The sequence below is a fragment of the Paramisgurnus dabryanus genome, chromosome 4 (genome assembly GCF_030506205.2).
Source record: "Paramisgurnus dabryanus chromosome 4, PD_genome_1.1, whole genome shotgun sequence".
NCBI classification, from domain to species: Eukaryota; Metazoa; Chordata; class Actinopteri; order Cypriniformes; family Cobitidae; genus Paramisgurnus; species Paramisgurnus dabryanus.
The window spans coordinates 44,089,240-44,115,603 of NC_133340.1; the positions used below are offsets into that span (position 1 = coordinate 44,089,240).

The window sequence follows — 26,364 nt, forward strand, 5'->3', positions numbered from 1 at the left end:
TGTCTATAGTTATTTTTTAAATGAATGACTGAATGAATGTAATATTAAGTTGACAAATGGTTACTGCCAAAATGGGTAATTTATTTGTAATGTTTGTTCTTTACAGTGTTTACAACACTAAAAATTAATCCTCTGTTGCTTTTGCCCCTGCAGTCTTCCTCTTTTCCAGCAGATTCTTCAAGAAAAACTCGCCTAGGAATTAAATAAAGAGCACAAAACCATGTTTAAACCAATAATGTGAACCATGAAAGCCTTTATCAGACATTAAAAATAAGCACTCCGGTCACAGTTACCTGCTTTGTAAGAGGAACGCACAAGTGGACCGCTGGCTGTGTAGATGAAGCCCAACTCCTTGCCAACTTTCTCCCAATATGCAAACTTGTCAGGAGTAACGTACTCTTCCACCTTTAAACAGAGTCACACAATCATTCGGATGCCTTTAAGATAAGACAGTCGGTGAGCTTGCTTATTATCATATAACGTATTTGTACCTTGAGGTGACGTTTGGTTGGCTGCATGTACTGCCCCAATGTTAAGCAGTCCACTCCAGAGTCCCTCAATTCTGCAACAAAACAATGACTGTATTTTACCTACTATGGTATGCATTACATTCCTACTGTAGTTAGCGTGTGACCGCACATTACCATTCAATGTAGCATGTATCTGTGAGTCTGTCTCTCCGAGCCCCAGCATGAGTGAAGTTTTGGTGAGCAAACTGGGTTTCACCTTTTTGGCATGACGTAAAACGCTCAGCGATTGGTTGAAGTTCGCACGGGGGTCACGTGCAAACCTTAAGAGCACAGATTAAGAAGAGCACAATGAAATCTCCAAGCTTTGTACACCATTGAGATTACAATTGCGATAGATGAGAACTATGATGCTGCTGCTAATTCACTTAAACCAGATCAGGCAATATTACTGCCATCTGGTGGTGACTGTATTTTTCACTGTAATACATACAAAAGTTGTGCTCCCATATAACACAACACTGTGCTGCTAGACATTACACACAGCATTGTTAGACACAACAAATTACAGAATTAAATAGATGCTGTAGACCTTGTGATAGACCCTATGACTATATTAGTTTCAAGATCATCAAACTCCTTTGTATTTTATATATCACAGACATACTGTATGTCATAATCAAATCATTTTTATTGAATGTAATGGCCCATCCTATCACTTTAAAAGAAAGGACTTAACCAGTATGATTAAATCAACAAGCTACCAAATATGCCAAAAATGACAGATCTAACTATGACTATGCCAGAAATGTTTCAAGATCCTTTACCTTGAATACAACATACTTGGCAGTAGTAGACTGATATCAAAATGCACCAACCTTTGCAACTCTTTGACGGTCTCTACATTATGAGCATAAACATCAAGCCCAGACAAAGCAACTTTCTCCACTGATGCCAGATCACCACGAAAATCAGGAGTCAAACACTCCACCAAGATAGTAGGATTCCTAAGAAACACAACAGGGACATTTTTCAGAATCATTACATTTTTACTCACACACCTCCTGAACAAACGTTATATCAGAAAAAATTCCACACCTCTCTTTAAGGTTGGAGACGGTCTTTGCAAAATGCTCAGCCCCACCATCAGGAATATCTGATCAGCAATATAAAATGATTTAATTGCTTGTTTAGGGCATACATACAGAAATTTAATGGGTGGAGCACATGTTGGTGTATATTGTGTTTTCTCACCATCTCTGTCCACTGACGTGAGTACTACATAGTCCAGTCCCCATGCTGCTATGGCTTTGGCTGTGTTATATGGCTCATCAGGATCAAGGGGAGGAGGGCGTCTTGCTGTTTTAACCGAACAGAACCTACAGCCTCGTGTACATGTGTCCCCCATTAACTATGGGAAGAGGATCAAGCATAGATGGTCAATCAGGACTCTGCTCCTGGGGATGTAAAACTATTTGCCGGTGCGCTCACCATGATGGTTGCTGTAGCAGTAGCATGCTCTCCTCCTCCCCAGCATTCACCGATATTGGGACATCTGGCTTCCTCACAGACCTGTAATTATAGTAACAACACTTTACACTTCCTGTAACACCTATATAGCTATCATAAAAATTACAGCAGCTTCACCAGGAACACCAGGAATGTGGGTAAATGTCAACAACAACAAAAATTTAATTTGGGAGTGAACTATTCCTCAAATTGAACACTTATAAACTTGTGGCCATTGTGTCAGGCCTAGCATTCACATGTTTTCAGAAACTCACTGTGTGTAGGTTTAGATTTCTGAGCGTGCTTTTTAGTTTGTTGAAGTTCTTTCCTATTGGGATTTCTGTCTTTAGCCACGGCGGAAGCCTTAGTCTGGAAAACAGACAAAGATGGTTAAACTTAAATCATACATGGAGTAAATGTGCATACATAAACTCTAAAGTAACAGAAAAGTATGTAACACATAAATAATCATTCTTACATTTATATAAAGTATACAAATAAAAAATTATAGTAAACACAAAAGGGCTTTCAAACTTAACTCTAAATAGTCAACTCTGGGTTATTCTAAACCCTGGGTCAACGGAATTTTTGGGTTATCTGTTTCATGGTTCACAATGTTCATACTAAAGGAAACCACCACCATTTTCAATATTTTACTATGTTATTAACTCAACCTAGACGAATTAATACATCCCTATCTTTTTTCAATGTGTGCACTTAATCTTTGTACAGCGCGTAGTAAATGTGATATCATTAGCCTAGCCGCATTCATTCCTTAGGATCCAAACATGGATGAATTTAGAAGCCACCAAACACTTTCATATTTTCCCTATTTAAAGATATAGTCTACCCTTTTGCCATATTAAACTATGTTATTAACTCAACCTAGACGAATTAATACATCCCTATCTTTTTTCAATGCGTGCACTGTACAGCGTGTTGTGAATGTGTTAGCATTTAGCCTAGCCCCATTCATTCCTATGGTACCAAAAAAAGTTTTATTTTGTGGCACCATACTTACTGGTATAGACAAGTTTTTGAGCCATTTCCGCTCTACGTCTTAAACTCCTCCCATCGATGCAACTCACTTCCGTTCTGGCGGGCTGGGTTTGTTTTGCTAGCTAGCTCTGTTGTGCTGAGAAAGCACTGATATCGCAGTGACAAAGAGGATATAACAATTATAACATGAAGAAAAGTGGTTCGGGAACGACGTGTGCGATAGTTGGTTGCAAACACTCGAGAAAGCACCTGAACGAGTGGTTAGATAGAGTGCTACGACCACAAACCAGCTACGAAAAGGAAATGTCCATGCGCCCCATTGTTTACAGTTTTTCGCAAGCCTGATACCGACTCGGACCTAGAGAGATATAGTAAAAACAGCTTATTATTTATTTGCAGAGGCGGACACTACTTGAGTAAATTTTCCAGGCATCTGTGCTTTATCAGAGTGTTTGTCTTGGGAAATATTTTTACTTTACTTTACTAATAAATGTTCACTACATTCTAAAGCATATAATCATACTGTGTATTCCTTTTATATTGCATATTAAAATGTATTTAATACCTAATTACATAAAAAATGTGTACTTTTACTTTCTTGAGTAAAAGTAAGTACTTTTTACTTAAGTAAAAATAATTCTAGATGTTCAATGTACTTAAATATTAATTATAAACCAAAAACTTGAAAATATGAAATGTAGTGGAGTAAAAATTATGATAATATGCTTTGTAATGTATGTTTTCCAAAGAAAAACACTGATAAAATACAAATACATACTCAAGTAGTGTCCACCTCTGCTTATTTAATATGGAATATGTTATATATGTTTGTGTTCATTTTAAATATGAAGAGCTCTTTTCCAAAACGCAATAAACACCATTTAAAAAAAATGACTTTGTCATGTCATTTTGCTGCTCCATCAACGTTTCATGACAACTCACTATATTTAAAATGTACTGCAACAAGCAGTTTCTTTCCAAACCGCAATAAGTCAACCAAATCTTATTCTCTCCCTCTCAATTTTTTCGGTGCTGATGCAGTGTTAAGACGTTCATATAAACAGCACCTAAAAGCTGTCTCATACAACCAGCAAAAGTAATGAATATGTAAAATATTTCAATGAGACATTTTCATTGTTTATTAATAAACAAGTGTTCGGTTCATGATAATATCAGATCCAGTTCATGCCTCGGAGGATTTCAGATTGTCCATTGCTTTTCCATCTATTGCCATGGATTGTACGAAGTGAGTTAGGAGCAAATCTTGCTGTATGTTATGCTGGGCCACGTCGTTATGTTATCCTCCCTGTTCTCTGCACTGAATTCGGGTGGCGGAGAGTAACGCAATCTCCAGTCAAAGTAGTAGAACCGTGTTCCCAAATTGCTGTGTTTACATCGGCAGACGCTGCGCAAAGCACTTCCGACGGAAATGAAATGCATATGTGTAGAGTAATGGCGCCGCCCACGATTTGGCGCGTAAACTTGTCTATAACTCCTCATGTAACAGTCTTTAAATAGGGAAAACACGGAAGTGTTTGGTGGCTTCCCTGTTTGGTACCATAGGAATGAATGGGTCTAGGCTAAATGCTAACACATTCACAACGTGCTGTACAGTGCACGCACTAAAAAAAGATAGATATGTATTAATTTGTCTAAGTTGAGGTAATAACATAGTTTAATATGGGAAAAGGGTAGACTATTCCTTTAAAGACATTACATTAGTAGTTACATGAGTAAGTATGGTAGCACAGCAATTTTTATAGGGATATAAAATATGAAAACTATATTATATGACAGAAGAGCACTTACAGTAGTTTGCAGCACTTCAACCTTGGGTGCAGTAATATTGATGGAAGTTTGAGCGAGAGGGGGAGTAGTTAGGAGTGATGATGTTACTCAGCTGAGGTCGACGCATTAAGAAAAGAAAGGTATGTATTAATTTGTCTAAGTTGAGGCAAGAACATAGTAAACTATTGAAAAACGGTGGTGGTATCCTTTAAAGGTCCAGTTTTTCCTGTGTTTTTGAAGCTATGATTTTTTTGAAGCAAATGTCCCCTTTACAGTGTTATAGGGCATTATTGATTTGAGTGGTGTATACATGTATATGATTACCGTTCTCCCTTCTCTCTCTTTAAGCTACCTCTGTATTCCTCCCACTTGCTCTTTTCTGACAGCTCTCCTGATATAAAGTCCTGCAGGTTGAGCCCATCTTCTTTAATCTCCTTTTTCTTCTCTGTATGTGTGGCTGATGTGTTGGCAGCAGATGTCAGTCTGTTAGAGTAAACCTGCAACAGCAGTACAAAAGCACTCCACAGTGACTTTTACAGTAATCAATTTAAAAACTTTTATACTGGGTGTGAGATCCTCATCATTCAGTTCAGACTCAAACTCAAATGCTGCCGATAGAAGGGGATGAATTGGGAACTTTAGACACATTTAAATATACAGTGACCCCTGTACAGCCTTCATTAAGGTTATGTATATGTATTGTTAGGCAAAATACGCCAAGAAATCACTTACGTGTGACACTTCAAAGCATTTTGATGGTAAAAACAATTGATTAGAGGAATATCGAGCCGCCGCAGTACAACTCCGGTTGATCAACGCCATGACTTTAAATCCAGATTCAGCCAGAGCCTGTCATTGACAACAATTGCTCTGACATCGATTAACTCAGACTTATATAATATCGCTTAAACACTGACAATCCTATTATGTGGATGTTATTTATATCAGTTATATCAGGCCTGTGTTTACAATTTTGTTTTTAAATAAAATATTAAATATACATATAAAACAACTTTAAATTATATATATTTTCCGTAACTTCCAAAGAGTCGGTAATCGTTTGATCGTGCTTTAGAGTTCGGGCAATGACGCAACACGTAGAAGTTACTTTTACGTCATGACGTCTTTCCTCCTTCCTTTCCTCCTCTATCGGCGAGGTAAGAACATGGCGTACCCTGTTCTTAAGCGTTTTAATCAAGTACAATCTGCTCATATCTGAAGTCTGTTGTATTTGCCCAGTGTCCGATGACTTTGTACACATGTCCATGAAAATATATTCGGTTATATTTCGGTTGAATAATCCGATGGTGTTTGATTTTTTGCAGTCTGAGTGATCAGTGTTTACGTGTTAGCATGTCACTTTACAGGCCGAACTAAGCAAATAATTCATTGGGTACAAGAACATATTTGAGTAAAGCTCGCAGTGCGATGAAGAAACTATTGTATAAAAATATCTAAATACATTTTTATAACGTAGAAAGACATGGCTTCTATCACAATACAATCCACTTAAGCGTGTTGAAGCCGGGTTTGAGATATCGTTATACAACTCCGTTGTCTTGTATAATGCAAGGGACCATAAACGTCGGCGAATAAATGACTGACAGAATAAATGTTAAGTGAATAATTTTCGTTAATATTCCTGTTCCGTTTTTTCAGAATGAAGACCATTCTCAGTAGCCAGACTGTGGACATCCCCGACAACGGTATGTCAAACTAGTTCAGGCCTCGTGCGTGTGGATGATAATACTGATTCTTTAACGTTACTTACAAGCACCACTAACTGTTCGTGTGTATATTTGAAATTATTAGTTATCTCTTATTCAATACCATTTTAATAAGTCTTTGCTTTTTCTTTAGTCACTGTGTCCCTCAAGGGGCGCAAAGTGATGGTGTCGGGACCCCGTGGCATCCTTCGTCGGGAGTTCAACCACATTAACCTGGAGCTCAGTCTGCTGGGCAAGAAACAGAAAAAGGTTGGCAGTCTCATTACACTGATGCATTATTAAATGGGTTGCAAACAATTTAGTGCAACTTCAAATATGTGTATACTCATTGGTTTATTTGTGTGTTTCAGCTGCGTGTTGATAAGTGGTGGGGTAACAGAAAGGAGTTGGCCACAGTACGCACCATCTGCAGTCACGTCCAGAACATGATCAAAGGTGTCACACTGGTAAGTTAACTGTGCTCTACACACACAGTCCTTTGAAGGACTGTTAACATGCTTAATTGCAAAATGAAAATGATTGGACATGTAGAAAGAGTGGTATGTGATTTACTGTTTTTATTTTCTTCTGTAGGGCTTCAGATTCAAGATGCGATCTGTGTATGCCCATTTCCCTATTAACGTGGTAATTCAGGAATCTGGCTCTCTGGTGGAGATCAGAAACTTCTTGGGAGAGAAGTATATCCGCCGTGTCCGCATGAGGGCAGGTATGTATGTAGGCTTTAAGTCTGTATTAAGGGGTGATAAATCACCTGCGATTGTCATGCGTTTTTAATCAGTAAAGCTGGTTTCGTGATTGGTTGTAAATTGTCATCACCTGCTTTCAAGTGGAGCGGCATTTACTACACAGTGCCGTATTTCACTGAGAAGCTAGGCAAAATCACATTCCTAATCGTGGACAAATCGCCTCCAATAATGTATGCAATTTTGCAGAGCGACTTTGTGTAATACGACTCTGTGTAGTGAATGCCGCTCCATCACCTGCTTTTAAGTGGCGATTTACTACTAATCACAAAACTGGCTTTACTGATGAGAGATGCATGAGAATCGCAGGCGATTTATCGGCCACCCCTAACTGAAATAATGAAATGCCATTGCAAAGCTTGAATCATTTTCTGACAATACTGCGGTATAGGGCTGGTAAAATATACCGAAACAGTAGGAATATTGTAATCGTCATATGCATATAGCAATGTTTTGCAGTAAACGAGCGATTTAATCTGAATACCTCAAAAAGTAACGTATGTGTGCAACTGTGCATTAAGGCGATGATATTTTATTGTTTACAGAAAATTTCAGAAATTTTTTGTATCATAATTGATATTAGTGAAAAAACCACAGTACCGCTTATCCAATGTGCATTATTTAGCTTGCTATGGCAAATTGCATATTTCCGTCTATCGCACAGCCCTACTGTGGTATTCGTGACAGTGGTTTTGATTCCAGATTGTTTGCAAGTGGCAGAAACATGAAAATTTGTTTTGTGTTTAGGTGTGTCATGTGCAGTGTCAGCTGCCCAGAAAGACGAGCTGGTTCTGGAGGGTAATGATATTGAGCTGGTGTCAAACTCAGGTGAGCACTTTGTTCAGTAACAACTTGTGAAGTTTTACCTGGTTCAAATGTTTATAAACCCATGTAATAGTGTTTGTTTCATTGTCAGAGTCTAGGAATTTGTCGTTTACATTTTTGTTTCTGGTGAATTTATTAAGTGGGCCTGTTTTATAACTCTTCCTTTAAGTATTATTTACGATAATGTCTTTTAAATATTAATGTTATTTCAGATTTTGAATCCCCTGTTTTTTATCCAGGTGTTTGTCTAACATTTAGATAATTTAAGGTTGATTTTTATTTACTTGACTGTTGCTGAAAGTTATTCATCCCTTTTCAAAACCTTATCCTTATCCCCTCACTCAACCAGCACTAGACCTGAACAAATATGTATGAATTTTGGTTACCCCTTTAGCTCTGTTATCCTGTAGTCCCACCCTTTGGCTGCTTAACCTGGGTTCCTGCATATGAGAGTGATTGGTTAGACAGTATTTTATTGTGATTGAAAAAACTGTGTACAAAACTGGAGATGGGTGTGTGTGAGCGAGAGACTGGCATTAAGTATGGGAGCTGTGTGTGTAATTGTGACTAGCTTGGAGTTTGCGAGTTGTTAGTGTGTGTGTGTGCATGCCTGCCTCACCTTCCCAGCGTTTTTGTTTCAGCTGCCCTCATCCAGCAGGCAACCACAGTGAAAAATAAGGATATCAGAAAGTTCCTGGATGGTATTTACGTCTCTGAGAAGGGAACTGTATTGGAGCAGGAGTCATAGAGAACACGTGAGGTCAGAATGAGATCGTCGCTCGAGGACAGAAACCGCCACCTTCGCCTTCTGTCTTTTTATGCACCAACTTCTCCTGCTTTGTGTCATTGTCACTATTTGTTTCCATTTCTTTTTCACTCACTGACAATCTGTCAAATCATGTTTGCCAAAGTGCATAACCCTTTTAACAATGCAGGATGTTTTTGATTCACTCCATCACTGTCTTCTAAAAAAGTATTTCATTATGCTTTTACTACATTTCATCTCTGTAGGGGTTGATTGCACATTCACAGATTCACCAAAGCATGATCACTAACAAGGCTTTTTTGTTCACAGCTATAACCACTGACTTGGTGTGCATGTTACATGACTGATGTGTCTAACACTGCTCATACCACATGAGTTGTGTTCTTAGGTGCTGAATCAACATGCTTCTTGACTTCTCTTTTTGATTTTTCTCATCAGCTGCCCTGATCCAGCAGGCCACCACTGTGAGAAAGAAGGACATCCGGAAGTTTCTGGATGGGATTTATGTCAGTGAGAAGGGCACAGTGGTGGAACAGCAGGAGGACTGAATTGGTCTCTGTAAAATCTGTCAATAAAGGCGAACATCTTTTTCATCCACACACACCGGTCTTGAGTTTTATTTTTTTGGGGTTGGCTTTATAATGTCAAGATTGGACAGTTTGAAAACTTGGTAGTGCAATGAATAAAAGGAGTGTAAATTGCATTATGTCTGATAATTTCATATTTTGCTGTAATCCAAATGTATCCTGTATTTTTATTGACATTTAAAATGTCCTCTGCATTATCAACTTACCACATTTTAGCTTATATTTGATATGCATAATTGGCTTGGCACTCTGATAGCAGGAAATAACTGGATCCTGTGACGTACAATTTTCAATAGTGACCTTTTAGATGCAAAGGTGGCATTATAAAAGATTTACTTGAAAGATTATATTTACTGTTGCTCATTACTCTCATCTAAACGTTTAAAGGAGTTGCAAGTAAAGCTTGACTTGAACTTAAATGGATATTGCTATAACCTCTAGCAGAGGAAATGCTGATATGCTACAGTGATATGCAGATTTTTTCAAATAGCTAGTATCAAAATCTGTTTATTGTCAATTTGTGAAACATAGACTTATGCATCTGGTAAAGTATATGCTGTTATTGTTTATTTTAAGTACACAAAGGAGACACTTAAACAACAATGATACTAATAAGTATCAATCTAGATGTTTTACAGATATCCAAGAATTTATTGCACTATAACCGATACAGTCCATATCATAATTACCATAGATGAATGTTGGGTAAAGAGATCTAAAAAAAATTACTGTCAAATACCAACTCTATAGTGAATGAAAAAATATTGTGTTTTTTTTTTTTGCTGATCCACGCAGCTCTCGCAATAATTACCAGAAAAAACAAAGTGTAACCGAATACATAATGAACAAATTGATAAACACACATCATGAGTGTACAAGCATTTAGTTAAATAAGCAAAATATATAGTCTTTGCCTTTATATGTTCTTTAGGCTGGTGCTGTAGTCCTTAAATTACTGTCTTGGAGATAATGAATGCAATTTGGTTTTTATTTTTATCATTTCTTATATGCATATGGAATATGTCACATAAATAATATCTAAATAAAATCTCACATACTTTTAGCTTACCATATATACAATGTTGAAAATACCTTTTTAAAAAATAAATTAATATATTTTGCAGATAAACCAAACATATTTATTTATTTTATTTAACCAAACTTATTTCGGTGCGCAGCTCACGCTCTCCATCTGTGCTGCGTCATCACGCTGCGCCTTTAGCTCACCATCATTGGCGCCAAAGAAGACTGGAGAAAGTACTACAGTCCCGAAATCTGTCCAAAAATTAAGATATTGACACATGCTTAGAAATGGTGAGTCTCCCCATTAATGCGCAATCTATAAAAATAATAGCACAATAAACGACGTGCTTAATACAGATTATCAGAATGTTTGGCTAAAGCATGAGCTCAATTGACTTAACTTAAATCTGCAACATTTATATGTAAGGTGTCAACAAGTGCCTTACATCCGCTTTAACTGTACACATTCCCGAAACCGTCTCTTGAGAATTTTGTTTACGCTTGAATGTCCTGTTGTAACGATTTATTGCACCTTTAACTTTACAATATATTATCTATGGAGAAGAAGTTTAGTATATAAGATACGTTAATGTTAATCCAAACGTGCTTTATGACAATGCAGGTCGGATGTTTGTGTTTTTGTGTCTGTAGTGAATTGTGAAATGTAAACGTTTACATTTTTTTGTTTATGTTAGCAGATTTAGCTTTTTATCCTAATCGACTTGCACATGACGGTGCATACAACAAATACTAGTACATAAATTGTACAACCCCAGTTTGCGTTAGTTATGGTACAGTTAGTATAATATAATATTATACTATAATATTATTACTTTGACATCTCTATTTATCTGTATTCCAAATGTAATCGTTTCAGGACATCCGGAGGTTTTTTGCGCCTACCAAACCTGCAGCGCCCAAACCTTCAAACGGAAGCAGCGGAACCGAAGAAGAGCCCAAAAAGAGACAAAAATCAAAAACTAAGGTAAGTTAGAAAGCATCTGTCTTACATTGACAGTATGTGTGGGTTATATATTGCAGAAATATTTGTCTAAATCATTTTGTTTTCTTTTCCAATAAAATTATCTAAACATCCTTAAATCTTACTTAAGAGGCAATGAATATGATGATTTTGACTTGTTTTAGAAATAATTGCATGATGGGACATAATCTCATTTCATTCTCATACACTTCTCATTGTCATGGATATAAATGCTTTAGATTCTTCTGTTTATAATCTAAAAGATGTGAAATGTATCTCTCACCTTTTCTCATTTTAAGGTCACAAGTCCCAAACCTGCTGAGAAACCCACTGGAAAACGAAAGAAAAGAGGTGTATTCGATTCAGGTTAATAAACAAAATTCAGCGTATATTCTTTGATAATAATGTTTTGTTAAATATTCTTCTAATGTTATATGCTGCTATTGTGAATGAATATAGACTACCAAATGCTATCATAAATATTCAATTTAATGTAGGAATTTTTCACTCCTAATATCTGTCCTTATCCTAGACTCTGAGGAAGAGAAGAAAGAGAGGAAGACTAAGAAAAGCTCCAAAGAGACTGTTTCCCCACCAGTAAAGACACATCCAGTTACTTATGTGTCTGATTCGGGTAAGAGACTTCATAAACAACTTAAATTGTGTTTTCTCCTAATAACTGTATCATCACGCTGTAATTGTGGGTTATCTATTGATAAATCTGATATAAGATTAATTTTATAATTTATAATCCACTTTCTTTCACAGATTCAGATGATACATTTTTGTCTCTGAAAAAGCCTACCAAACCCAGAGAAAATGGAAAGACTAAAGGGAAGAAGGAATCGGACTCTGGAAAAACAAAAGAGGTAAAGGCATCCTCCGCTAAATCTCCAATCAAATCCCCGACTGCGGCTGTGAAGGCAGGGGTGAAGAGCTCCAAGCCCACCATCTCCCCCAAGACAACACCGACCCCGCCCAAACTCACCTCAGTAATAGATTTTTTTGGAAGCTCAAGTGTTCAAAGATCGGACAAAAAGATGGTTGCCAGCACTAAACGAAAAGCAGTAAGTAGATGGAGTAAATCAATGTTTGTACATAAAAAGTGCAGAGACACTTAAACTTATCAGTGTTGTCTCATTCAGCCCACACAGGATAATGATGAGTCCCTCAGTGATGAAGCCATTGCGAAACAACTTCAGATGGATGAAGATATAGATGTGAGTTCAGGCCATATTGACTGTGTTTACATGTACAAGTATATCCTTAAATGAGTTAGAATTTGGTCATATTCCAGTTATGGAAAGGGATAGTTCACCCAAAAATGTAAATAATGTCATTAATAGATCAACCTGATGTTGTTCCGAACCTGTAAGACCTCCGTTCATCTTTGGAAAAACAGTTTAAGATGTTATAGATTTTAATCCAAGAGTAAACTGCCAATGTCCAGAAAGATCATAAAAGTAGTCCATGTGACTTCAGTGGGTCAGTTTGAGTCTGTTGAGGCATCGAAAACACATTTTGGTCCAAAAATAACAAAAATTACAACTTTATTCAGCATTGTCTTCTCGGTGGGGCACAGTGACACTGCTGACGTGTTTTCCTCAGACATGTTTGCAAAGATTTTTTTTCAAACTTACAGCGTGTCTCCCACAGACTGGAAATGAAGCTCAGAGACAAAAAAAAGCTGCGGCGCACCATATAACACGTCAGCAGCGTCACTGCAGTCTCATTTAGTCGTTCACAATAGACCCGGAAGAGATGACAATGCTGAATAAAGTTGTAATTTTTGTTACTTTGGTCCAAAATGTATTTTCAATGCTTCAACAAATTGGACTACTTTGATGCTGTTTTTATTACCTTTCTGGACATGTGATATACATGTCCAGAAAGGTAATAAAAACAGCATCAAAGTAGTCCAATTTGTTGATAGATTGGACATTGATAGATTTTCAATGAAGGGTCAGAAAGCTCTCGGACTAAATCTAAAACATCTTAAACTGTGTTTCCAAAGATGAACGGAGGTCTTACGAGTTTGAAACAACATGAGGGTGAGTCATTAATGACATAATTTTCATTTTTGGGTGAACTATCACTTTCGCATCACTCCACCTCCAGGTTTTGTTAGAACAAAACAAACAAGACCTGACTTTTTGCGCATGCGCAAAATCCCTCTACCAGAGGATTCTGATTGAGGATTGGCTCTTTTTACTTGGAGGCGGGACTAGAGGGGCCTTTCTAACTGTTGTGATCTCCCCCTTTCATATCAATACCAGTGATGCGTCTTGTTAATATTAAATATCTTTGGTATTCCTCATGTAAACATGTGAATCCACATTCAGATTAAGCCAATATTCTCCTTTCTAAAATCCTCAATTAGGCAGCAGACCTTAATTCTGAATTCTGTCTTATTATTCCTAATATTCACTTTTTATTATCTTTTGTATGTTCAAATGTAACTAATTTGTTTATACAATAAGGAAGATTTAAACAAGGAATGCACAAAAACTTTTGTCTAATTGTTTTCTCTATATTAATTACCACTGTTTGTATTTATGTCAGATGGAGAAGCAGATTCATGATGATGAGGAATTTGCAAAAACATTAGCCATGCTTGATGAAGCCCCCCTGCCGAAAAAGGTTGGAAAGCTGCACACACCCATGTGCATAGATTTTCACTGATTTAAACATGAATATATACAATTAACCCTTTAAGAAACATTTTGCATCTCCTGTGCATTTATTATGTTTTTCAGGCTCGTGTAGATTCAGTCTCACCATCCAAGAGCAGCTCTCAGGTAGATACCAAGTTAAAAGACTCATCACCTAAGAAAAGCCCCCTCAAGAGTAGCTCTAAACTGGCTCAAATGAAAAGACGACAAGAAGAAGAGAATGAGGAAAAGAAAAAAGAAAAGAAAATCTCTCCAAAGAAAGAGCCCATCTCACCGAATAGTTCAGAACGGGCAGCCACGCCCAAAACAGGAAGTGCGTCCATGGGAACAACAAAATCAAGAAGTATTTCCACACCTAAAGGGGGGGCACCCAGTAAAACCTCACCGACAAAACCAGAGGTAAGTTTTTGTATAAAGAAATGTATAAGTTCCCTATTTTTTGCAATTAAATCATTTATAAGCTTTATAAGATTTTTGTTTATAAAGGATAGAACTCAAATCATTTCCAAAGCACAGATAATCAAGATTTTAATGTAAGATTTGTGTTTCAGTGACAGGAATAAATTAATAAGGTATGAATAGAAAGAAAAAAGTACAGAGTACCTGTTTTTGTTTTGATAAATAGGTTTCTCCAATTTTTAATTGTGTGTTTTTTTTTACACAATTACGACTTTTTAGTCTTCAGTGATAACAAATTCTCCTTATCTCTGATTTTTCAGAATATTAGTCCTGAGGACCCTGAGAAGAAACGGGCAAATTCATCAGCCTACCGAAACTATCTGAACAGGGATGGCCCACGAGCCCTGGGCTCTAAAGAGATACCACAGGCTAGTAAACACCATGCGTATAGTTAAACATTCAGTTATGTCTGTGCTATGAAGTCCTTGGAGATAATCTTATCTTTGTGTGTGTGTGTGCTTAGGGAGCAGAAAACTGTCTGGAGGGCTGTGTGTTTGTGTTGACGGGTGTGTTAGAGTCTCTGGAAAGAGATGATGCCAAGTCGTTAATAGAGCGGTATGGCGGGAAAGTCACAGGAAACGTCAGTCGCAAAACATCTTATCTTGTTCTGGGACGTGATAGTGGAGCCTCAAAAACTGAGAAGGTCCCATTACGTCTGATTCACTTATGTCACACTGTTGATCTTTTTATAGAAACATACAAAAGTTTTAACGTAATGTAACTTTAATGTCTACAACAGGCGGAAAGTTTTGGAACCAAGATCATTAATGAAGATGAGTTGTTTGACCTTATAAGAACCAAGCCAGGCAAGAAGTCGAAGTATGAAATTGCAGCAGAAGCAGAGGTAAGGGAGGCCAGATCTTAAATTTTACCGCACACTAAGTGTGTAAAAATACATTGTTGTGATGAGAAATATGGACATCAGCCAGTTAATTGTTATTTTCTTCCTCAGTTCAGAATGTATGTTTGTAGTCTAGAGAACTTTTGGAGCTTCTATTTGCTCATTAAAAACATATTGAGTAGCAATTAGAACGTAGTAAAGTTGGGTTTTTTAAAAATCATCTTTTAAATGTAAATTTTATTTAATCTAAACTAGCACTATCAACAGCCATTTTTGTTTAGATGTCTCCAGATGTCACATTGTTTTTTGAGGATCACACAATGAGCACTGTTTTTTATGATGACATGGCAATTTAAAAACTATCAAATCCTTGCTTTCCAATTAGAAGAGAGTAATGCTGCAGTACTTTTGTTAACACTTCTTGTTAAATGTATCTAATCTGGTTTCGAGAACTTAAAAGCAGCCTAAGTTTGTGGTCACACTGCACTTTTTATTTTAGTGACTTTGATTCATACAATACCCCATAGCAGACACTGTATAAGGATTAGTTCACTCTATTGTTGTTAAAAAAGTCATCATACATTGTCGTCTATTTTTCATATTTCAGAATAAATCTGCTACAGCAAAGACCCCGGATTCTAGAGGCAAACGCACTCCTCCAGCCAAGAAGACCACGCCACCAGGGCCCAGCCCCAAAAAGAAAAGCCCTTCGGCCGGCAAGTCTAAATCCGGCTCGGTCTCTGAAACATCTGTGGCGTCTCGTTCAAGTTCAGAAGTCAAAAAAAGTTTGGCCTATGATCAGACCAAAACAGCATCACCTGGATCTCAGTCCACACCAGAGAATGATGGATACAGCCTGTTATGGGTGGATAAATACCGTCCCCGCAGTCTGAAGAATCTAATTGGGCAGCAAGGGGATCAAAGTTGTGCTAACAAACTTGTGCGATGGTTGCAAAACTGGCACAGACATCACAGCGGCAATGCAAAAGCACCACGTCAGTATAAAATAATTCACTCTTTGTCTTGTGTTTATTTGACAGTGCATATGTTTGGCAATGGCACTGCTATTTGTTTAATGCGGTTTTATTCTGGCAGATATAAGCTGGTTAGTTACAGTCAGTGTGTTCAAGACTTTAATCTTACTGAACAAAGACTTCAAAGTAATAAAAAACATCAAATGTACTAGTTTGTGTAGTGAGGATGTTGAATAATTTATTAGTATTTTTATTATAATATTCTGTGTAATGCGTGTATATAGTAAATTAGTATTTATCCATTCACTAAGGCTGACAATTTTGTTATTTTGTCTCTTTTTCACACACTGTCTCTGGGTAGCGGCCAAGTTTAGTAAGTTTGGGGGCAAAGATGACGGTTCCGGGTTCAAGGCTGCGCTGTTGTCGGGCCCTCCTGGCGTCGGGAAGACCACAACCGCTGCTCTCGTCTGCGAGGTCAGTTCGTTCTCTCTCAACGCCGCATAACACTTAACATTTGCTCGACCATTTCCAAAACAACTGGGTTTTCTTTCAAAGGCATTTAGTGAATTATAAACTCTTTGTGTCCATGTTTATTGTTTCATTGCTTAGATTAACACATTAATCGAGTGCCATGTGTGTTTGTAGGAGTTGGGTTACAGCTACGTGGAGATGAATGCCAGTTGCACCCGCAGTAAGAACAGTTTAAAAGAAGTGATTGCAGAATCACTCAACAACACCAGCATTAAAAACTTCTACACGGGTAATAATCTCAGTTAACAGCTAATACATCTCGTGGCATCTGTGGAATAACTTGGCGTTAAAACTAATGAACCGTTAACACTGTATTGTGCTCGTAGCCAATAAGCTTACTTACAGACGTACTTGATTGGGCAGTGATTATAATGTAAACACCATGTGTATATGTTTAATGGTGTCAGGTGCATCTCAGACAGTGAGCAGTAAACACGTCCTCATAATGGACGAGGTGGACGGAATGGCAGGAAATGAAGACCGAGGAGGAATACAGGTATGAACGCACTTGCCTAGACTCGCATTCACTTGCATTCTCTCTCTCTCCAAGAGGTGGAGCTCAAAGAGCAAAAGTGGATGAGATGGTGTTAAATCTTTAATCCTCAGAATATGGGTTATTAGTTATTCCGATTATAAAAAAAAAGAAGCAGTAGGTACTAGGTACGAGACTGTTCTGTATTGTGAAAGAAGTCATTGCTGAAGAGTGGGGTTAGGTATAAGTACCCATTCAGCCATACTGCTTTTATTACATAAATATTGCTTTGTGCTCCTGTATAGCTCAGTGGTAGAGCATTGCATTAGCAATGCAAAAGGTCATGGGTTTAATTACAGGAAACACACATAAAGATAAAATGTATACCTTTAGCTTGCTTTGAAAAATCTAAATATTGAGAAAATTGCCTGTAAAGCTGTCCAAATGAAGTCCTCAGTAACACACATTACTTATGATGAATAGATGTTTTGTATATTTTTACAGTAGGACATTTACAAAATATTTTCATGAAACTTGATCTGCAATTAATATCCTAATGATTTTTTTGTATTAAAAAAAAAACAATCATTTTGACCCATACAATGTATTGTATTGCATTGCATTAAAAATATTAGGGACGCAAAGGTTTATTATGCAAATATGTTTTACTGATGCTTTTTTTCTTTGACCCACACAGGAGATGATTGGTCTGATAAAGCAGTCAAAGATTCCCATCATCTGCATGTGTAACGACCGGAATCATCAGAAGATCCGCTCACTGGCTAACTACTGTTATGACCTGCGCTTTCAGAGACCCCGGGTGGAGCAGATTAAGGTGATGACTTAAATTTGAAATGATTTACAGTTTAAATCACCATTTTATGGAATTAGATGAATGGTATTTTTATGTAATAAAAATAACAGTAGGTTGTAATATTATTATAAATGAAGTGCAGTTGTGAAAATGCTGCTGTTCTGTATTTATAATCTATTATTAAATGTTTTATTAAAATTTATATTATTAGAATAATAAAATTTGAACTGTATGTCTACCATGCACTCATGGTGGCAAGAACTCTACAGGGCGGTTTCCCGAACAGGGATTAGATCAGGGGTGTAAAATCAAGGCCCGTGGGCCAAATCCCTCATTTTATGTGGCCCGCAAGACTTTAGAAATGATTTTATTGTTTTAATAAGTTTTATTTTTTTTGCAGGTTATTTTCTGCATTGATTTTTTTTAGTGGCCGCCAAAACAAATTTGGTCCCACCATAAGTTAATGTATTGAGGAGTGATAATGCTGATGATTTATTACTTGCACATAAAAGGATAAAAGAGAAATCGGATCATGTGCTCGCATATAAAATGTGCTTTTGCTACCACATTTATTTTTAAAATAATCTGTAGAATAGTTACATTCTGTTATCATTTTTTCACTTTCATGTTGATACAAACCTTTATAAATTTCTTTGTTCTGATGAACGCAAAGGAAGATATTTTGAGAAATGTTTGTAATCAAACCATTTGTGGACCCCTTTCAATTCCATAGTAGGAAAAATAATACTTTAGAAGTAAATGGGGTCCATGAACAGTTTGGTTACAAACATTTCTCAAAATATCTTCCTTTTTGTTCATCAGAACAAAGAAATTTATACAGGTTTGTAACATAATGAGGTTGAGTAAATGATGACAGAATTGTAATTTTTGGGTGAACTATCCCTTTAAATACACGTTGTCATTATTTGTCCTGGGCTTTTACTTTCAAAGGTATTAATTGAGTTATTAACAAAACCAGTAGTAAACAAATGCAGAGGTATTTATGCAATGTAATATAAAAGTTGATACATTCATATAGTCTTACAAATACAACCGGCCCTTTAAGAGCACTCAAATGCTGATGTGACCTGGGATGAAATTGAGTTTGACACCCCAGGACTAGGCCTTAGTTATATTAGGACATTTTAGTAATTTTTATAAACATACCTTACAAAAATCAATACCGGTATGCATCTTGAGACAAAACTATGGCAATGGTGATATGTTAAGATATGACAGTACAAGGTGTTTTGAAATGAAGACAGCTCAAACATGCAATTTAATCTGGAAATAGGATAAGCCCTGTCAGGGCAATGGACAGTCCATTTCATCCTAGTATTCAGTTAAAAAATGAAATAAAGGATTTTGTATGTTTCGATTTTGCAATAAAATTTGACAATTTAAATAAAGTATTTTAGATAACATTTTTTTTTTTTTAAGAGACAGAAATAGTGCATCAGAGGTCGTACAAGCTCCTAATTACCTTTATATCAAAATGTGTCTTATTTTAGATAATGTTATTCTTATTGTTATGTTTAATCTCTCTTTTTTACGATCAGGCAGCAATGATGTCTGTGGCCTTTAAAGAGGGGTTGAAGGTCCCACCCCCAGCACTTAATGAAATCATCCTGGCCTCCAATCAGGATATTCGACAGGTATGATGTAAGCAAATAACTGATTTAAGTGAATGTTGTTAGACTCTTTTTTTTTCTATTCTGTCTGTATTAAATAATCGTATCTATTCCTTTTAATTACCTGTGAATTTTTAATATGTATTTTTTTATTTATTAGCTTTTATCACTAATTTAACGTTTGTTATAGAAGCCCACATATGGTGCTTAATGTGTTTTACACTGCTTTATTATTATTGTTGCATTTCTGTTTCTAGGTGCTGCATAACCTGAGCATGTGGTCGGCTAAAGACAAAGTCATGACCTATGACCAAGCCAAAGCTGATGCTAACAATGCGAAGAAGGACATGAAAATGGTATGCACACAATGTTAAATGCATTATTTAAACTGTACACAAGGTATTGATTATTTGAGTGGTGTCTAGAATATAAACTTGGGTTTTTTTTGCATCCAGGGTCCATTTGATGTGTGTCGAAAGGTGTTTGCTTCAGGAGAGGAAAGTGCTCACATGTCTTTGATTGACAAGTCAGACCTTTTCTTCCATGACTACTCGTTAGCGCCGTTGTTTGTCCAAGAGAACTACGTAAATGTCCGACCGGCCGCGGCAGGGTGAGTTTTACAAATGCACAATCCCTATTGGGTATGCGTAGATTAACCTGTGTTTCGTAAGACTTTAAGTCGTCTAACCACAGATAAGAGTGTAATGGTGTAAGTGTGCTGTTTGTTTTGCAAGGGGGAATCTGAAGAATCATTTGGTGTTGTTGAGTAAAGCAGCAGACAGTATTTGTGATGGAGATTTAGTGGACAGACAGATCCGCAGCAAGCAAACCTGGTCTCTTCTTCCCACACAGGTACATAACACATACTGCAACTGTGAGATCATCATTGCTGACACAATGACTGAAGTCAGCACTTCAGTTTTTTGACACTTAACCTGGTTTCACAGATAAGGCTTAGGCTAGACTAAAACACAAATTTGAGCTGCCTCAACAGAAAATAGCTTCTTAAAAAAAATCTTAAAATATGCCAGTGCCATTGATTTGTCTCTAGAAACACACCAGTAATTTCTTTTTCTAAGGCATGTTAATAAAAGATGTTTAATCATCTTAATTTATGTAAGGCCTAGTCCTGGCTTTAGCTAAGCCTTGTCTTTGAAACCAGGCTCTTATGTCTTAAACCTGTGCTTATACTAGGGCTGGGCAAAAAAAATATATTTTTCGATTAATCGTGTTTTTTTTACATGGTCGATTATAAATCGATTCTCAAAGGCCACAAATCGTTTTTTTTTTTTAATGAAATAGCCTGATCATGTTTGATCAAGGAACGCGACTGTTGACTTTTTTTTAGCATACATTTTTCGTCTTCAATCTATCAAAATTGTATTGTATTTAACATAATTGTATTCATTTGAAAATTAGAGATGGGTTCTGTTTTAATGTACCCAAGTGTACCTAAAATAAAAAAGTGTAATATACAGATTACCCACTTGTAAACTTATGTTCACTGTTTGTTTTTTATAAATAATGTATTTGTTTTAAATCTATATTCATTTAGTTGAAATGAGAATTGAGTTTAAAAATCGACCCGAGAATCGGAATCGAACTGATAGCTTATGAATCGAAATCAAATCGATCCGGAACATCTGAATCGATACCCAGCCCTAGCTTATACTGCACCGTTTAGAAGGCATTTTAAAATTAGGTGAGGGTAAAATCTATCCATTATTGCACAATTCGTTTTTAATGTTCTTTTTTGCAAAGTTCGTCATGAGCAACATATACTAAGGGCGGACTCACACTATCCAAACCAAACCGCGGTCAGACGCGTTTGACCCCCAAAGCCTGGTTTGTTTGACTAGTGTGATCGCTCTGTTCTGCGCTTGGGTGCGGATTGGTTAATCGCGCCGCGGCCGGATTGCAGAGGTGGGCCGCCGCCGGAGCGCGGTTGACTTGGGCTCAGGCGCGGAAGGCTGTGGTGTGAGCGCACTCGCGCCTGAGCACGATTCAAAAGGTGAAGACGTCAGTTCCGCCACCACTCACCTTCATCTGCCGCCGTAAAAACCTTTTGATGCGCGCAGAGGGGTTACGTGAATGTCCGAGCTGCGCACGTGACAGATCAACTAAGCAATATGATGACATGTAAGAGAGGGCTGTTTGTAGTCCCGCAGCAAACAACTCGGAATAAAAAACACAGATTTATCATTACGGTGGGTTTCAGTATTAAGAGAGAGCTTTACTTCCTGCTTTTTTCAAAACAATCGCATCTTAATGACAAAAGCGCGCCCAGACACGGATCGATAAAAAGTACAGTGTGAGTGCTTGCACCTGGGGGAGTAGGGAGGGGTGGCAATCGCGCTGGGGCATGGTTTGGTTTGGATAATGTGAGTGCGCCCTAAATGTCATCTGTACATCAAAGCAGTAGGCATAAGAAACTTGCGCATTTCCAAAAAATTTTAGGGATGCATTGACATCTGTGCAAATTTCTGTGTTGATTCCAATATTTGATTACTTAGAATGACGCGTACCAATATCAATATGATCTATGGCCCTCATCATTGCGTGTTTTTTTTTTTACAATCAGACAATGTTCGATAATGGCAAAAAATTAGGAGCTCTGATGCAAAAGCCGCTAAAGACCACCTGTGTTAAAAATTTGATAATGATATTAACCGAATGCTTTTGGCACAAATGATATGTTCATTAAATACCTTTGCTTCAAATCTTCTTAATCATGGCCTCAGGCCATTCAGAAAACCACTTTGTTGGCAGAATTGATTTTCCAGAGAAGTCCTTCTAAGTATACGGAAGATAAATTGGATAAATGACGGCGTGCGAAACTTGTGTCCCATATGAGTACTTGGACCTGAATACCACCAGAAGGTGGTAGTGACATGGATCACAGCGACCTCTAATGTGTGCTATAGTTTCTTCATCTTTACATTCTGACTGTCATCATTTGCAATGTTTCTTGTTGCATCTTTAGTGATTTTGCAACTGTCATGTCCAAAGAAGTGGAGGTTTTTGGCAAAAGTTTGCATGCACTTAGAGGGTTTTGCAGCGAAAGACAGTCAAATTTGTTAAAATGCAATGGAATTTACATTTTGTGAAAATAAGACATTTAATTTTTTTACTAATAACCTTTTTAATGCTGTTAAAGCAACACCAAAGAGTTGTTTTACCTTAAAATAACGTTTCCAAAAAAGTTTCAGTGGTTCAACCACTCCAAACAGGGTGAATGGCACTTTCACATTCGCTTTGCAGCCCTCTATCGGCCAAAACCGCACTAAAGAAGTTTCCAACCGTCGGGTAGTGGTCCTTTAGTTCGAGCGAAAACTAATAAAACTTGCTTTATGGCAGACCTACAATCCAATCAGAGCCAGCTATGCTGCAGTATTTACGACAGTGGTAATGAACAATTACGCTTCTTACCTGTAGGTGGAGCAAAGAACAATAAGTCTTTAGTGTTGCTTTAAAGTGTAATTACTGAACCTAAACATAGAGCTCATTTACAAGAAAACATGTCAGACGCACTTAATTGCTTTTATCTGTCAATTCCTATTATAGGCCGATATATCGGTGCATTCATAAGGGGCTGTGCACAGCAAAGTTTTTACGCTGGCGGCCAGCGTATGTTTTCATCTGTTTTCCAACAGAAGCATGTTTTCAAAAAAGCCAGCAGCTGGCGTTTTTCTGGCTTTCAGCATTTTTTCACGCTGAGCGCCAAGACTTGAAAAATATTCAACTTTGTGTGAAAAGTTCAGCTCGTCAATGTCATTTCTCACACGGCCGTCCAATCACAGTGGAGGAGGGGCGGGACAAAAATCACACAACCAACCGGCGCATCGCACAACAACTGATAAACAAAGCAGAAGTATCACAGCAACCAAAGTGCTCAGCTGAAGAAAGCTGGCAGTCGGCATTAGCCGGGCATTTTCAGACACGTTTAAAAACTTTGGTGTGCACACCCCTTAATTTTTGTCACTTTAAAGGGTCTGTATTGATAAGGTCGAGAGTTTTTTTTTTTTTTTTTTGATTAACCAAGCTAGATTCAACTTTTGCATCTTTTCTCAAAACTATACAACTGTACACTTTATTCTGCCAAACGTTCAGCGATGTATTTGAACAAGCGAGCAATGAAAACTGTTGCAGAAGAACAACTTTTCAGCATCATTTTTATGTGCACTGAAAGAAATTTGTTCATGCAGCAACTATAAATTAGCTTTTATTGCAGCATTGATTTGTTCAAAAATGTCTTCATGGAGACGTAGGTCATGTAATTTTGCATGGGTCTGTGTAAACAAACCAAGGTTTTTCATACATTCTTGTATTTATTTCCAGGCGATCTATGCAAGTGTGTTGCCAGGGGAACTGATGCGGGGTTATATGAGTCAGTTTCCAACGTTTCCCAGCTGGTTGGGCAAATTCTCATCAGCTGGCAAATACAGCCGTATCATACAGGAGATCGCTTCACACACAAGTCTGAAGTAAGAGAACATACACAATTTTCTCAGAATGTAAAGTAGGAAAACGGTTGCCTAAAATCATTCAACATTTCTTATTTACAGGACGCTAAGTAGCAAGGAAGCAATAAATCTGGATTACCTACCGTATTTGCGCTTGGCAATATTAGAGCCTCTTCAGTCTCAAGGCGCAGAGGGAGCCACTCAGAGCGTGAAGCTCATGGATGATTATGACATCATCAAAGAGGATGTTGATAACATAATGGAGATCAGCACATGGGGCGGACAGCCAGATTCCTACTCTAAACTAGATTCAAAGGTGTGTGGGTTTGCAAGTGCTGTATATTTTCTTATATTGTAGACGTGTGCTTCAGGACACAAAACTGGTGGTCCGGTTGACATTCCATTGCTTTGACGGATGTCGGCTCAGTCTAAGTTAATTGTGCATAAACTATCAAGCATCAAGTGCTGTCTGCAACACAGTTCCCCCGTCAGCTCTGTTTATTGCCTTGTTTTGCAGGTGAAAGCTGCGTTTACACGGGCGTACAATAAAGAATCTCATCTAACTCCGTATTCCTTACACGTGGTCAAGAAAGGCCGTAAAGGCGCTGTTGACCCTGAGCTTGTAGGGGATCTTGACAGTGGATCTCAGATTCAGGAAGAGGAAGAGGAAGATGATGGGCTCACTGCAGATGCCATGATCAAGGTAGATATCGAAAAGCAAATCTTACTTAACAGTACTTTTGTAATAGCAAACTTAAAAAGATAATCATGATCTCATTCTTACAGCAGAAGAAAGCCAAACCAGTGAAAAAAGAAGCCAAGCAGGAGAAAGCACTGGATTCTGGAAAGGGGAAAGGCAAGGGTAAAGGGAAAGGGAAGAAGAAAGACTGAGACGACGAAACGAAGGGAGAGACAAACCCCCCCTCTCTCTGTTTTCATTAAGATGGGAGTGAAAACAGAAATGACATCAGCTCTATAAACAAAATGAGTCTATGAGTCATACTTATGCACTTCCTGAAAACCATCACTCAAGCTGCTTTCAGTAGAGCAGGGAACAGCAGTGCATATTTATATAGATTTTGATTTGTAGTTATACAAAAGTATATACAGTGTTAAGGGCACTTACTATCATCTCGGTCTTGTAACAAGATAGGGAAGTACATAATAGCCCCTGTTCTTAACTCATTTCCACAAAAACTGATATTATTGTGTTGCCTATATGCCATGTCACTCATGAACACAATGTAAATAAGTAACTGCCATATTAGCATTTTTCCTTTATTTTGCATACCTCCAGAACTATGAAAGTCTCCTTTTCATTGTATTTCAACTTTTTCTTATGGCAGCACTTTTGAATACAGACTGATAGTGTGTATTACTAGCCTGAAGATTATTATTCTGTAAATGTGTGCGGTTTCGATGATTAAAATGAGGATTATGTCACTGTGATGTATGGTGTTTGGTTGTTATAATTATCTCCATGGCTCATTCTACTTGATGGTGCACATCAGAAGTATTGATCAGACACTGGTGGCCCAGAATGGGAAAACAACTAAATTGTACTATAATTGCTATTATATATCTCTGAAATCTCAGCGAATGACTGCAGGAAATGTATTTCTACAGGAACTCGTAATTAACAGTATCATTCTCAATGCTTAACACTTGTAGCCTAACATAAAGACTTTAATAATTATTTACAGCAATAATAAAATGATGCATTACTTATACAGGGAAATTTACATATGGTGTAGAAAGACAAATCTATGCTGTTATTTAAACAATAAAGGCTAAACTACATAAATGCATCTGACAAAATACATATATAGATACGATTATGGTTTGTTGTATTCAGAAAATGTTTGCTATATTAAACTAGTCCTCTTATGAACAGTTTTGTAAATCTTTCATTGCGTGATTTATGACTTGCCCTTTGTTCGTTAACTAATTGAACCACGCTTCTAATATATAATGTAAATTCCCAGTATTAGCTATGCCTTTTTTGTTATATCTTAATAATTCATATTTTAACTATTCAGTGCTTAAAGGGACACTACACTTTTTTGAAAATATGCTAATTTTCCATCTCCC

At 37.3% G+C, this 26,364-nt stretch overlaps 3 protein-coding genes across 3 annotated transcripts; 2 read left to right on the forward strand and 1 right to left on the reverse strand.

The window, feature by feature from the left end:
- Positions 1-60: 60 nt before the first annotated feature.
- lias (lipoic acid synthetase) lies at positions 61-5,628 on the reverse strand. The gene is made up of 11 exons (XM_065254731.2): positions 5,496-5,628; positions 5,088-5,260; positions 2,252-2,345; positions 1,959-2,039; positions 1,722-1,878; positions 1,566-1,623; positions 1,346-1,474; positions 645-790; positions 492-562; positions 294-405; positions 61-192 (listed from the first exon to the last, which is right to left on the reverse strand). The coding sequence occupies exons 1-11, from the start codon at positions 5,583-5,585 to the stop codon at positions 125-127; spliced, it is 1,179 nt and encodes a 392-aa protein (XP_065110803.1). The 5' UTR covers positions 5,586-5,628; the 3' UTR covers positions 61-124.
- A 221-nt stretch (positions 5,629-5,849) lies between these two features.
- rpl9 (ribosomal protein L9) lies at positions 5,850-9,423 on the forward strand. The gene is made up of 8 exons (XM_065254728.2): positions 5,850-5,920; positions 6,423-6,469; positions 6,624-6,739; positions 6,841-6,936; positions 7,064-7,196; positions 7,981-8,061; positions 8,700-8,818; positions 9,263-9,423. Exons 2-7 carry the CDS (start codon positions 6,424-6,426, stop codon positions 8,804-8,806), a joined length of 579 nt encoding a protein of 192 aa, XP_065110800.1. The 5' UTR covers positions 5,850-5,920; position 6,423; the 3' UTR covers positions 8,807-8,818; positions 9,263-9,423.
- Positions 9,424-10,590: 1,167 nt separating this feature from the next.
- rfc1 (replication factor C (activator 1) 1) lies at positions 10,591-26,166 on the forward strand. Its single transcript, XM_065254729.2, has 24 exons — positions 10,591-10,725; positions 11,312-11,419; positions 11,716-11,782; positions 11,949-12,050; positions 12,185-12,483; positions 12,562-12,636; positions 13,979-14,056; positions 14,173-14,487; positions 14,808-14,919; positions 15,015-15,190; positions 15,287-15,391; positions 15,996-16,383; positions 16,724-16,836; positions 17,008-17,122; positions 17,301-17,389; positions 18,063-18,200; positions 19,739-19,834; positions 20,068-20,166; positions 20,266-20,420; positions 20,545-20,662; positions 24,149-24,294; positions 24,376-24,589; positions 24,791-24,976; positions 25,060-26,166. The coding sequence occupies exons 1-24, from the start codon at positions 10,723-10,725 to the stop codon at positions 25,162-25,164; spliced, it is 3,402 nt and encodes a 1,133-aa protein (XP_065110801.1). The 5' UTR covers positions 10,591-10,722; the 3' UTR covers positions 25,165-26,166.
- Positions 26,167-26,364: the final 198 nt, after the last annotated feature.

Coding starts and splice junctions, on each gene's coding strand:
- lias (XM_065254731.2), bottom strand. CDS start 5,585: ATGGCGTTGATCAACCGGAGTTGTACTGCGGCGGCTCGATATTCCTCT. Junction 1,879..1,958: donor CTGCTACAGCAACCATCATG/GTGAGCGCACCG, acceptor CTCTTCCCATAG/TTAATGGGGGACACATGTAC. Junction 1,624..1,721: donor CACGTCAGTGGACAGAGATG/GTGAGAAAACAC, acceptor ATTGCTGATCAG/ATATTCCTGATGGTGGGGCT.
- rpl9 (XM_065254728.2), top strand. CDS start 6,424: ATGAAGACCATTCTCAGTAGCCAGACTGTGGACATCCCCGACAACG. Junction 6,470..6,623: donor TGTGGACATCCCCGACAACG/GTATGTCAAACT, acceptor CTTTTTCTTTAG/TCACTGTGTCCCTCAAGGGG. Junction 8,062..8,699: donor TGAGCTGGTGTCAAACTCAG/GTGAGCACTTTG, acceptor TTTTTGTTTCAG/CTGCCCTCATCCAGCAGGCA.
- rfc1 (XM_065254729.2), top strand. Junction 12,637..13,978: donor AGATGGATGAAGATATAGAT/GTGAGTTCAGGC, acceptor TATTTATGTCAG/ATGGAGAAGCAGATTCATGA. Junction 24,977..25,059: donor CTGCAGATGCCATGATCAAG/GTAGATATCGAA, acceptor TCATTCTTACAG/CAGAAGAAAGCCAAACCAGT.